The sequence below is a fragment of the Neohortaea acidophila genome (genome assembly GCF_010093505.1).
Source record: "Neohortaea acidophila strain CBS 113389 unplaced genomic scaffold BDY17scaffold_10, whole genome shotgun sequence".
NCBI lineage: Eukaryota > Fungi > Ascomycota > Dothideomycetes > Mycosphaerellales > Teratosphaeriaceae > Neohortaea > Neohortaea acidophila.
The window spans coordinates 118,957-131,207 of NW_022985519.1; the positions used below are offsets into that span (position 1 = coordinate 118,957).

At 57.7% G+C, this 12,251-nt stretch overlaps 5 protein-coding genes across 5 annotated transcripts; 3 read left to right on the top strand and 2 right to left on the bottom strand.

Moving 5' to 3' along the window:
• Positions 1-495: 495 nt before the first annotated feature.
• BDY17DRAFT_302842 (putative methyltransferase-domain-containing protein) lies at positions 496-2,126 on the top strand. The gene is made up of 6 exons (XM_033734462.1): positions 496-1,075; positions 1,145-1,150; positions 1,213-1,239; positions 1,301-1,488; positions 1,540-1,747; positions 1,802-2,126. Exons 1-6 carry the CDS (start codon positions 801-803, stop codon positions 1,830-1,832), a joined length of 735 nt encoding a protein of 244 aa, XP_033586443.1. The 5' UTR covers positions 496-800; the 3' UTR covers positions 1,833-2,126.
• A 1,359-nt stretch (positions 2,127-3,485) lies between these two features.
• On the top strand, positions 3,486-4,713 carry BDY17DRAFT_302846 (uncharacterized protein). Its single transcript, XM_033734463.1, has one exon. It carries the CDS (start codon positions 3,829-3,831, stop codon positions 4,345-4,347), a length of 519 nt encoding a protein of 172 aa, XP_033586444.1. The 5' UTR covers positions 3,486-3,828; the 3' UTR covers positions 4,348-4,713.
• Positions 4,714-5,416: 703 nt separating this feature from the next.
• Positions 5,417-6,076, top strand: BDY17DRAFT_233166 (uncharacterized protein; the record flags this gene model as incomplete). Its single annotated transcript, XM_033730247.1, has 1 exon — positions 5,417-6,076. A coding segment is annotated over one exon (660 nt), but the record flags the coding sequence as incomplete, so codon positions are not given.
• Positions 6,077-6,419: 343 nt separating this feature from the next.
• BDY17DRAFT_302852 (cobalamin-independent synthase) lies at positions 6,420-8,983 on the bottom strand. Its single transcript, XM_033734464.1, has one exon. The coding sequence runs from the start codon at positions 8,859-8,861 to the stop codon at positions 6,549-6,551; it is 2,313 nt and encodes a 770-aa protein (XP_033586446.1). The 5' UTR covers positions 8,862-8,983; the 3' UTR covers positions 6,420-6,548.
• Positions 8,984-9,592: 609 nt separating this feature from the next.
• Positions 9,593-11,230, bottom strand: BDY17DRAFT_312812 (uncharacterized protein; the record flags this gene model as incomplete). Its single annotated transcript, XM_033735660.1, has 3 exons — positions 9,593-9,993; positions 10,050-10,254; positions 10,307-11,230. The coding sequence occupies 3 exons, from the start codon at positions 11,228-11,230 to the stop codon at positions 9,593-9,595; spliced, it is 1,530 nt and encodes a 509-aa protein (XP_033586447.1).
• Positions 11,231-12,251: the final 1,021 nt, after the last annotated feature.

The window sequence follows — 12,251 nt, forward strand, 5'->3', positions numbered from 1 at the left end:
TACATTCTTGCAGTCGTATGACATGTCAGACGACATATGTAGACGGCGTCGACAGTGTTCCTGGTGATGGCGAATATCACGGAGTGCGAGCATGGCGTGGAGGAAGTTGGTAGTTCGGTGCGCGGTGGGAGTAGCTGAGCGGCCAGCTGCGGCTGACAGATGACAGATTGCGCATCGGGCAGACGCGCAGCGGTGATAGTTCACCCCGTGGACTGTCGAGTCCACGTAATTGAGGGTGAGATGTGTTGCGGCCGATTGTCGCTGCCGTGCCAGTGACGTGCATCAAGGCAGGTGCGATTTGCCGACGTCAGTCAGCCCAGCCGATACGACCGCATCCCACCCTGAAAGTCTATCTCCCGTCGAACAGACGAGGGGTAAGAGGTAGATCACCACGTGTGACGTGTGATGATCACGACGATCAATCCATTGGCCATGTGCTTCGAGTGGGGCGGGGGCCAACTGACGTCGGCCTCACCTCTTATCAGCACGCCATCACAAAGTACACGTAACACCAGCGCCATCGTCACTTTACCCGGCCCTGGACAGCAGTCCGCATACACATTAGCCGCGGAAGACCTGGCCTACGCCCGTAATCTATCTACATCACCAAAGGTATCTGTTGTTTGCCGGGGATAAAAACAAGCTTCGCACGCCCTTTCCCCAATCGATCGCCGGCAGGCTAGCGCGGAGAGCGAGAAAGGTCTGGAGGAGTCGGTGGCGCGTCGAGCTGACCTCCCTCCGCAATCTTTCGTGCAGTAGTCCCGCAAGAGGCGTGGACACAAGTATTGGTTCTGCCGAAGATGACGGAGGAGCAGCAGCAGCGGCAGCACGACTCGGCCGAAGGCGAAGAAGAAGGAGACGGCCTCGTATTCGGCGTGAGCGAGGACCTCGTCCAATCCCGCGAGCGCTCCGCCGCGCACACCGGCAGCTTCGATTTCGACGGTCTCCTTCAGCCGCCGCTGCGGGTGCACATTGATCTCACCAAAGGGAATGGGGGTACTACCTGGCCGGCCGGGATGACTTTAGCCACGTACCTGCTACGCAGAAAGCGGGAGGCCTTGAAGGAGCTGTCCATGTGGGTTTGAGCACGCCATTGGGTGAATGGGGGGTTTGGGATGCATGCTGACGCTGTCTGGGGTTTTAGTGTGGAGTATGTGACCCTTTATGCATACTGGGGAGTGGGGGTGTGCTGACTGCTTGGCTTCTGATCAGGCTGGGTGCTGGTGGTGGCCTTGTAGGGTGAGACTGAGTCGAGTGGTGTATGTGGACGGTTGTCTGTGCTGACAATGAATGTGCGCAGCCTTGCCGTGGCCATGGGTTGCCGACCGAAGCATACGCTGCACATCACCGACCAAGAATCCATGCTGGCTCTGATGCGACAAAACATCGCATTGAACAATCTCGAAGGACAAATCAGCGCGAGCGTGTACAACTGGGGAGAAGCAACACCATCGGCCATCCCGAAGCATCCAGATGTAGTCCTTGCAGGTGAGAACACCAGGGCCGCCGGTACCCTTCAATCAACTGACGCATTGACAGCCGATTGCGTGTACTTCGAGCCCGCCTTCCCATTACTCCAACAAACCTTGCGAGATCTAATCGGCCCCTCGACAACATGCTACTTCTGCTACAAAAGGAGACGGCGCGCGGATCAGCATTTCATGCGAAAGGTGAAGAAGGATTTTCTGGTGGAAGACGTGGACGACGATCCGGATAGGGAGTCCTATGCGAGGGAGAACATATCGCTGTAAGCCATGCGTCCTCGACTTCTAGATGCATTGTGTGCTAACAACTCGGGCAGCTGTACGATCCGTCGGAAGCGGGAGGGGTAAAGCGGGCGATGTATGCCGGATGAAGTCCAGGAGAGCGCCGTCACCATCCAACATATTTATTATCGGCATAGTCGAAAGAGACACACCACTCCGTAGGGGCATGCTACAGGCTACCGGCATTGCGAACCAGCCTCACGTTGTGACGAGATGTCACACACTGCCAAGGGAAATTGAGCGATCGTGTCGGATGTGTTTTGAACCTGAAGGACTGGCAATTCCCAAGAAACTCTATGACTATGTAGAGTAGACAGCAGCGAGCTATACGAGTTAGCATCCCCCTGATTGCCATGGATCTGCTCCGGAATACCCTTCTGCGCCAACACGAAACCAAGAAGCCATTGCTGACCATTACGGAGCAAGTCCATGGTAAATCCACTCTTCGCTCTCCAGGTTAAACTTGCCATCTGCCCGCCATCGACAAAAGTGGCCGCTCGGGTAAGATGGATCAGCAGCTTGGCCTTGGGAGCATCCTTGGCGGCGACGAGTGTTTCGTGAACGGGCTTGTGTGAGATGGCTTGGGTGAAGGATTTGCCGACGAAGCCCGTGGCTCTGGAAGGCACGGTGAAGTAACATTGTTTCAAGGGTGAAGGTTTCTTCCATCGCAGCAACTGTCCGAACGTCGACGGGTGGATGGGAGTTTAGGTGTTTAGAGTTGGAGGAGGTTGACGCAGCCTTGTCTCGTCTCTTCCACGCCCCGGCGACATAACACTAATCTGTGAGGCCTCGACAGGCGCTCGATACTTTAAGTTTTGGACACGACGTCTGATGACATTGGCAATCCCGGTCGCTCTATGACCTAAACATACTCGTCGTGGAAGCAAGATGGTGCATTGTTTTGTCGAACGTTCATGTTGCTCGGGTTTTAGTAAGCGGATTGATGCCTCAGGCATGAAGTCAGCTTGAACGCTACTTCACACACACTGCCTGCCAAAAGAAATGACCGGCTCTATTCTTGTGCGGCCGGGTTTCACGACTTGCCTACCTACCTTGCGCGATTTACCCCACCCAATGGCTAGACTTGGCCGCCGAGGGGGCTTGCTTGGGTGTGGGAAATGGAGCAGCTCGGCGTGGCTTGGGAGGAAGAATGCTGAGACGACGGAGGCGCTTGGAGATTATTGTGTCAGCAGAGCGCGAGGGCAGGCGAACGGACGGACGTCAAACAGTCTCCGTGCGCGCTCTCAAACACAATCCTCCTCCTCCTCGTCACCTCGAAGTGTCGTCATGTGCCGCTGTAACCGTGTAAGCGGAGCGGAGGGCCGCAATTAGCCACGCACGCAATAAAGACACGAGTGGCGGGGGGTGGTTTGGGAGGGCAGAGGGAGAACGGTCGGGTTTTTGCGGCAGCAGGCAAGCCCCGACCACCCACCACCGCTCTTTGTCCGCTCACGCATGAAGTCATCCCGCGCGCTGATTGGCCCGTCTATTCCCATGCTCGGCACAGGACAAGAGCGTGAGCGAGCGATCGATCCCTGGGCCCCCGCCGCTCCCACACCTCTCTGCCAGTTTAAGCTTTGCCCGAACATCCGTCTCAACCTTCTCCATCCTCGCTAGCCGCCCTGCCGTGGCCACTCGTCGCACGCTCGGGCCCCGCCCACCCCCAAACTGTCTTTCGCCCTGCCGCTGGCGGCTTCAAATCATCTCCGGCCGTCGGCGCGGACGGGATCGCATACATAATCATCTTCGGCGCTCTCTTCTCTTCCACCCTCGCCCGTACCCATCACATATATTCTCCGCAGCGCGCCCCAGCACACACACACATACATCCGATGCCCTGCTCCCTCGCATCGATGTCTGCAACGTCTTGCTCGAGGAGCGTGTGCCAGTAACCGCCAGCCTCGTTGCCGCCCGTCGCAGCCCGTCCGTCACTGCCCCAACGGCCCTCGAATAGAACGATCGACACACCCATCCAGCACTCCTCATAAAGTCAACCCTCCACGCTCATCGACTTCGCAACGTCGACCTATCGACGTGCAATCAACAACACACTCCCACCACAATGCCTCTCAACTGCTTCCGCTCATCGCGGGGCAACAGCATCGAGCTCGACGACGACCGACCGCGACCAGTGCTGCACACCAAGAAATCCCTCCGCATCCGCCGACAAGCCAGCGGCGGCTCGACCATCAGCGCCGTCTCGACCACCTCCAATGCCAGCATCAGCCAACTCCCCCGCTGCTCCCGCGCCTCCGATCCCAAAATCGAGGCCATGATGATGCCCGTGCCGCTCGACGCGCGCCCCTCGCGCTGCCTGCGCATCAGCCACCCGCGCATCTACGGGAACCTAGTGGCCGACATGAAGGCGTGCAAGGGGTGTCGCGACTGGCGCAACTTCCCCGTTTTCGGCGCCGACGACGTCGATATGAACATGTCGGCGGACGAGTACGCGCGGAAGAAGGCGATCGAGTATCAGCGCAAGGTCTTTACGCTCGGCGACAGCTTCGACAGCGTATCGCCGTCGTCGTCGCCCACGTCGGCCATGTCGGATCGGTCGGTGTCGGTGGATATGATCGGATGAAGGACAATCTCGACAATCTACCGACTACCCAAATAACCGCCTCAACCTCGTCGACGATGACATTGCCGTCCACAAGATGGACAACGGACTACACTCTAACCCGTCCGTTTACAATGCCGTCGAGGGATCCATCCAAGGCCATCTTCCGCAACCTACACCAACTCAAACCATCCACTACAATTGCAAGCGTTCCAGCAAGGCGTCACCCGGGAGGAAAACAAGGCGAACTCTAGAGCAGAGTATCCCTTGGAAATGATTTTGATAGCGTTTTGGATTCCCAGTACCTACCTACCTACCTACAGTACAGAGAGCAATGGCACTCATCCTGCTACACACACACACACACACACACACACACACACACACCCAAACAATTTCCCATCCCTTCATCTCCGGTGTGCCATACTGTATCAAACGAAAAAAGGCCCCACCTCCCCACCAGTTGGCGTTACATGATACGCGCCGTCACCGCTACAAAGATACACACCAAATCCGTTCTTTCCGTCGTCCCTTATCTGGCGGGGCGGCGCGCGCCCACGCACCAACCAGCGTCCCAAGTTTACCCGGAGAAAGCAAAAGGGAAAAGAGAGAAGGTGGGGCACTGGCCTCCTCCCAATGACGTGCCAAGCGGCCCGCCCATCCTTCTTCATAGAACTACCCAGGAATTCCGCGCCGATCCGAGGCGATTGATCAGCTGCCCCATTTACCCTTCTTGGATTTAAGGTTTGGATGAAGTGTAGAAGCGAGCACGCGCGAGCCGGTTGTGTCACGGCTGTGGCGGCCATGCAACAGCTCGCGCAGGGTTTGGTTGCGTGTTTGCGCGTAGCACGTGGCTGACCCTGGTCCCGCTGAGGTTGGAACTGAGTCGTGCACCACACCACACCATCCCGCACCGCGGATGACGAAGAAGCTGACCGCCGCGGCGGGAGCAGACGAGGAGGGAAGGAGGGGCTAGGAATGAGTAGCGCCAATGGCGAAGAGGAAGAGAGGGAAAGATGATGCGCATCGGAGAGCTCATCCACCCGCGCAGCAGCAGCAGAAGAAGAAGGCCAAACTCGGCAGTACAGCCTCAACAGCTCCATCATCTCACCAAGCCGGCAATTCCATCCCCTTCGACCCCTCCGACCGCATCCTCCTCGTAGGCGAAGGCGACTTCTCCTTCGCCGCAAGCCTAGTCGAGCACCACGCCTGCCACAACCTCACAGCAACAAGTCTCGACACCCGCACAGAGCTCCTAGCAAAATACGCCCCGCAAGCAGAAGAGCACATCCGCGCGCTCGAAGAAGCAGGACAAACAGTGCTACACAACGTCGACGCAACAAAACTAGAGCGCAACAAAGCGGTCATCAAAGCAGCAGCAGCAGCAGCCGCCGGCAACCATGGCGAAGCGGCGGCGCACGGCTTCGACAAAATCCTCTTCAACTTCCCGCACATAGGCGGCAAATCCACCGACGTGAACCGTCAAGTGCGCGCAAACCAAGAACTCTTGGTCTCCTTCTTCGCCTCCTGCACCTCAAACACCTCCCCTCCCCTCCTCGCCCCCCGCAGCGGCCAAATTCTCATCACCCTCTTCGACGGCGCCCCTTACACCCTCTGGAACATCCGCGATTTAGCCCGGCATTCTGGCCTTGAGGTGGAGCGGAGTTTCAAATTCGATGCGGGGTTGTATCCGGGGTATAGGCATGCGAGGACGTTGGGGAATTTAGTTGGGGAGGGGGGGTGGAGGGGGGAGGAGAGGGGGGCGAGGACGTATGTTTTTAGGCGGAAAGGGGTCGGTGCGGTTGGGAAGGGAGGGAAGAGGAAGAGGGGGAGTGAGGATGAGGATGAGGAGGGGCCTGATTGAGAGGTCATGCGAAGCCCACGGAAGGAGATGAAGGCTGTGTGCGAGGACATTGATGGCCAATGGTGATGGAAAATCAGCACGAAAGTGCTCGACTTGCCCACCCCGCCCATGTCCCTCCATACTACAACGGTAAACAACGCGGTCACGCCAGGGTGAAGAGTGAAAAGACACACAAGTTGAAAGAAGATAAGATTCTCGGGTATCACATGTTGAATCATTCATCACAAGTCATTCCATCCCTCCACTCCACGCCACCCCACTCGAGCCAAGCAAGCAAGTTGAAAAGCGCTGCTGCTCTCCCTTTGTTCCCCCTCTTTTCTTTCCCTCGATCAATACTCCTTATCAAATCATATCCTCTTTACTTGTTGTACTTTTGGCGGTAATACTGCGCAGCCTGCACCATGTTGGTCAAGCTCTTCTTCGTCTCGTCCCAGCCACGCGTCTTCAAGCCGCAGTCGGGGTTGATCCACAGCTGCTCGGGCTTGAGGTACTTGAGCATCTCCTCAATGCGATCCTTGATCTCCTGCTCGCCCGGCACACGCGGCGAGTGGATGTCGTACACGCCCGGGCCGATGTGGCGCGGGTAGGCCTCGTCGATGAACACCTTGAGCAGCTTGGCGTCCGACTTGCTGTTCTCGATGGAGAGTACGTCAGCGTCGAGGGCGGCGATGGCGTGGAAGAAGTCCTGGAACTCGGAGTAGCAGAAGTGGGAGTGGATCTGCGTCGAGTCTTGCACGCCCGCGGTGGACAGCTTGAAGCTGTCGACAGCCCAGCTAAGGTACTTCTCGCGCTCGGCGCCGGCGCGGAGGGGAAGACCCTCACGCAACGCGGGCTCGTCGACTTGGATGACGAGGACACCGGCCTCTTCGAGGTCGACGACCTCGTCACGGAGCGCCAGGGCAAGCTGCTCGGCTTGCACGGACTGGTGCACGTCGTCACGCGGGAAGGACCATCGGAGGCAGGTGATCGGTCCAGTCAACATGCCCTTCATGGGCTTCTTGCTGACGCTGACGGCGTACTTGCTCTCCTTGACCGTCATCGGGCCGGGACGGGAGATGTCGCCGACGACAATGGGCGGTCGCACGCATCGCGAGCCGTAGGACTGGACCCAGGCGTGGGTGGTGAATACATACCCGTCCAGACGCTCGCCAAAGTACTGCACCATGTCGTTGCGCTCGGGCTCGCCGTGCACGTAGACATCGAGCTGCAGCTCGTCCTGAATGGCAATGGAGTCGCGAATCTCCTTCTCAATGAACTTCTCGTACTCCTGGGCGGTGATCTCGCCCTTGGTGAACTTGTTGCGCGCAACACGGATGTCCTTGGTCTGGGGGAAAGAGCCGATGGTGGTGGTGGGGAAGATGGGGAGGTTGAGATGCTTCTTCTGCTGTTCGTATCGCGCGGGGAACTCGTGCTTGCGGCTGTACATTTCCTTGGTGACGGCCTGTTGTCGCTTCTTCACCTCGGGGTTGTTGGTGCGCTTGGAGGATGCACGGGCTTGCATGCTCTTTGCGTTGGCCTCGAGCTGCTCACGGACAGACGCCGGGCCCTCGGTGACGGCCTTGGCAAGAATGGCAACCTCGGTGGCCTTCTCAACAGCAAAGGAGAACCAGTCGCGGACTTCGGCGTCCAGGTTCTTCTCGCTCTCGAGGGTGTGCGGGGTGTGCAGGAGGGAGCTGGACGTGGCAACAATGACGCGGTCCTTGCCGAGCTTCTGAACGGCGGTCTCGATGAGCTCGATGGCGTTCTTGAAGTTGGTCTTCCAGATGTTACGTCCGTCAACAACACCAGCGGAGAGGATTTGATTGGGGCCGAGGTGCTCAATGACCGGGCCAAGCTGTTCGGGGTGGCGCACAAGGTCGACATGCAGACCGTGCAGGTTCTTGAGGGCGGCATCGACGGTGTCAAAGTTGTGCACGATATCGCCGAAGTAGGTGGCCAGCACGAGCTGCGGGCCACTGTTGCCTTGCAGGGCGGTCAACTTCTCGTATGCAGGCTTGAAGGCGTTGCGGGTCTTGGAGGGGAGGTCGAAGACGAGGACGGGCTCGTCAATCTGCACCGTCTCGGCGCCAGCCTGCTTGAGCTTCTTGAGGAGCTCTTCGTAGACGGGGAGCAGCTTGTCGAGGAGGGAGATGGGGTCGACGCTCTGTCCTCGGTCCGCCTTTCCAAGGTGGAGGAAGGAGACGGGGCCGAGGATGACGGGGCGGGTGTTGATGCCGGCCTCTTTGGCCTCGAGGTAGTGACGCACGGCCTTGGGGTCGGCGTTCAGCTTGAAGGTCTGGTTGTCTTGAAGAGTAGGCTTGACGTAGTGGTAGTTGGAGTCAAACCACTTGACCATCTCGAGACTCTGCACGTCGACGCCGTCCTTTTGGTGGCCACGGCCCATGGCGAAGTACTCGTCGAGGGTGGAGAGGTTGTGCTTGCTGTACCGCTCGGGCACGGCGCCGAACATCTGGATGTGGTCGAGGACCTGGTCGTAGTAGGCGAAGTCATTGCTGGGGATGATGTCGACGCCGGCGGCTTTCTGAATCTTCCAGTGCTCGAGACGGAGACGCTTGCCCTCGGCGAGCAGCTCGTCGGCGGACAGCTTACCGCCCCAGTACGCTTCGGTGGCCTTTTTGAGGTCACGCAGCTTGCCCATGCGGGGGAAGCCGAGGATGGAGGACTGCACCATGGTGCTGATTGATCGGTATTTGAGGATGTTGGGTGGGTGAGAGAGGGGGAATGGGTTGGGGGAGGAGGAGGATAATGTAAGGCGGAGGTGGGGAAGAAGAGGGAGAAGAGCAGGGTCTCGTCACGGTTGGCATTGAGGGTGGTGGGAAGAAAAAAAGTCAGCTTGAGTGACGCAATCCATCGGCCAATCACAGCTCGCCGTTCTCGAACCATACCAATCTCTCCGAAGCACGTGTTTCCGTCTGACTTCAACGAAATATAACCTGTTCCTTACACGCGACCACTCCTGATGTTCTTTTCATTCATAGAAGCCTTTCAACTTTGGAATCATCTCATCCTTGACGTGCGAACGGAGAAGTGGAAGCAGCGGCATTGTCAAGACTGTTCCTCTATATGCTGATTGATGACCCCCCTTCACAAGCAAATCCGAGACATTCTTGGCTCCCTTTCAGCCGCATCCTCAAGGATTGCTCTTCTCAGCCTTCTCATAACATGACGAATGCCACCGAAAGCCGGGTCGTGCTCGTCGGAAGCCACTTGGCCAACATGACTGAGCCTCGTCGCCAGGTGGTCGGAGCTTCTCACCTGTCACGTGCGCAGTCCACGAGATTGTCGTGCCTCCAACGATGGCAAGTCAAGTTCAGTAGCCAACCCCATTCCTCCAACTCCGTGGAAAGTCGAGGCCAGAGAAGCGCAAGTCTGCAGAACAAACTCCTCCTCAGAACGTTGGATTCACGTCCACCGATCCTTAAAATGGTGCTGCTGCGCAAAGTAATCCGGCGGCCAACTGCTCATCTCCTCCTTCTTCCACGAACTCGGCGTATACGCCGAAATAGGCGTGTACGGCACCGCAGGCGAGTACGGGGCGGGGACCATGGGCAAAAAGGAGGCCGAGTAAGGAGTCGTCGGCACCTCGTACGGCGCCGGCGGCTCCTCTCCAAACGCCTTGGAGACCGACATTTCGTACCCGCTGTCGCTGTCCGCGGACGACTGTACGATCGACGCGTCTTTGTCTTCCTCCGGCTTGTATTTCCGTCTGTTTCGCAGCCAGATGACGCAGCTGATGGTGAGGAGGAAGATGAAGCCGATGATGGCCACGACAATGGCGTAGGGGACGATGTACTGATGGTTGTCTTGGACTCGATGTCAGCTGAATTGCGAGGATGAATTTTGTAAGGGGATTGCTCACCTGCAAAGTGGAATCCAAGTCCGCCGTTGACCAGCCCTCCGATCATCACCAGCGGACCGAGCAGCATGTGTATCCGACCGAATGGCGTCGGAGCATGGCTGGCGCGGTAAAGAGTGTGATGCACGAGGCCAAGTCCGAGCTGGATTAGCAGACCACCAAGAACGATGAAGCCAATAATTTGATGCGGTGAGTTGTAGTATCTGGACTGTGAGGGTGTCAGAAAAGCGCATACCACCACGGCATACTCACAAACGTACCTTGTTGTATTGGTAGGAAAAGTGCAGGGCGACTCCGAATCCAGCAAAAGCTAAGACGAAGCCCACGCCTTGAATTGCCGCATGCCACAGCACTCTTCTCAAGAAGCCCATGACCAGCGCACCAAATGGGAATAGGAGCACAAAGGCGACCAGCATCAACGCCCCATGTGCACCAGGCAAGGGGTCGTTGAACAGCCTCGTATCATAAGCAGGCGTGGAAGCAAAATTGGCAAAAGCAGTATCGTTGGGCGGGAACGGGAAATGCGGCACATTCGGCGCCGGGACTCGCCCATACCACCCCGAAGCATTCGTCGCCGCCACCAGGTTCATGTTGAAGCTGCCGACAAAGGCGTGACGAGGGATGTTGGCTTCCAGCGAGTCGGAGCGGAAAGTGACGTTGGGGCCCAGCGCGAAGATGAAGGGGTACGACTTGCTGGTGATGTCGAGCGAGCGAGGCCCATTCTTCGTCATCCAGGTTGTGCAGTTCCTGCAGACCGAATGGGCGATGATGGTCGCCGTGCCGTTGTCGGTGACGCTGTTGGCGTTGGGCGCGTAGGTGTCGTTGTACACCCCGTCGACGGTGGAGTAAGGGTCCCACACAGGCTCATAGTGGCCGTCCGATATCCGCGGGCTGATGATCGTCTTCAGCCCGTCGGCGGAGGGATAGGCGATCATCATGAAGGCGTCGATCATGGAGTCGCCGAACCCGACCCCGATCCACGAGTGCCGGATCGGCCCCGACATGTGGAAGTAGACGTCGCCCGTGTCGGGCACGATGTTGAGCGCAAATACATACAGGCTTTCCTGCTTGGCGTTGGCGAAGTTGAAGTAGGCCGCTTTGGCGTTGTAGTCGATGCCGTAGTAGGCTTCGATGCCCGTCAGCCGCAGGAGGAGGAAGAGCAGTGTCCAAGTGAAAGAGCGCATGTTTGCCGTCGTCAGCGCAGACCAGCTATTCAAAACTGAAGGTCGCAGTCCGTCAGACACCAGATACGGCGGACGTAGCAGACGGGAAGGATACCTCGAGGTAGAAACGAGACAAAAGACTCGAGACGAGATGAAACGCCTGGGACATACATAAGTAACCTTGGCAGACGAGACGACCACGGTAGCAAGCAGCATCGAGCAACCTCCCCCTCCGCCTATCTCGAGGAATGGGCCACATCCTCCGCCCTGCATGCGCTCCTCGTCACCCAACGTCGCCCTGGGCGGTTGGCGCGAGGCTCCCATCCAACCACTCCGTCGATCGCCAGTGTCACAGACTTAAGCTTTCGCGGGGCTGGCCGCTGATTGGCGGGGAGGGCGGGGCGTCGCGAGAATGGCTCCGAGCTTAATTCACCTCGCTGCCTCTGGCTCTCCGGCTAGACCTCGATTGAAACACTGCTCTCCTCTTTCTGTTGATCGACTCCGAGTCTCCGACGGAATGCAGTGGTGAGGTTGACGGAAAGGAGTTGGTTCATTTCCACTTGGTCACCACATAGGTCAATGGCTTGTCGGGAACTTCGGCAATTGGCATTGTATCTCCAGATGTGCTTGTTTGCCGGCATTTGTCTCCATTGCAGATGATCGTCTTATCGCTGTTGGTCTCAACGGAGATCGACACTATCAGACGCAGGGCTTCACTCGAAATCGGTGCAAGCTGATTGCTCGTCCCTGCGTCGAGACTGAAACAGGAACAATCAGCATGATCCGAACACCACCATGGCGTTCTGGATCGGTCAGTCGACTAGGATCAAGCCTCGCACAATCCCTCCCATCACAGTGAGGTCCTGCATGTGCGCCACGCGGTCGGCTCGAGTCTCGAGCTCCAAAGGTGAGAAGCTTCCGCCACATCACATCACACTCGCTGAGCAAGCTACTCTCGGCGCTTCCTTTCGGAAATCCGACCGACCATTGGCAGAATACTTTTCCAAGGTTGTGATATGCTGCGACGTCTTGCTTTGCCTAC

What these genes read in the sequence shown, in the direction of transcription:
- BDY17DRAFT_302852 (XM_033734464.1), bottom strand. Translation starts at nt 8,861, where the DNA reads ATGGTGCAGTCCTCCATCCTCGGCTTCCCCCGCATGGGCAAGCTGCGT.
- BDY17DRAFT_302842 (XM_033734462.1), top strand. Translation starts at nt 801, where the DNA reads ATGACGGAGGAGCAGCAGCAGCGGCAGCACGACTCGGCCGAAGGCGAA. An exon ending in GCTGGTGGTGGCCTTGTAGG is followed by an intron (nt 1,240 to 1,300) that starts GTGAGACTGAGT and finishes GAATGTGCGCAG; the next exon opens with CCTTGCCGTGGCCATGGGTT. An exon ending in TCCAGATGTAGTCCTTGCAG is followed by an intron (nt 1,489 to 1,539) that starts GTGAGAACACCA and finishes ACGCATTGACAG; the next exon opens with CCGATTGCGTGTACTTCGAG.
- BDY17DRAFT_302846 (XM_033734463.1), top strand. Translation starts at nt 3,829, where the DNA reads ATGCCTCTCAACTGCTTCCGCTCATCGCGGGGCAACAGCATCGAGCTC.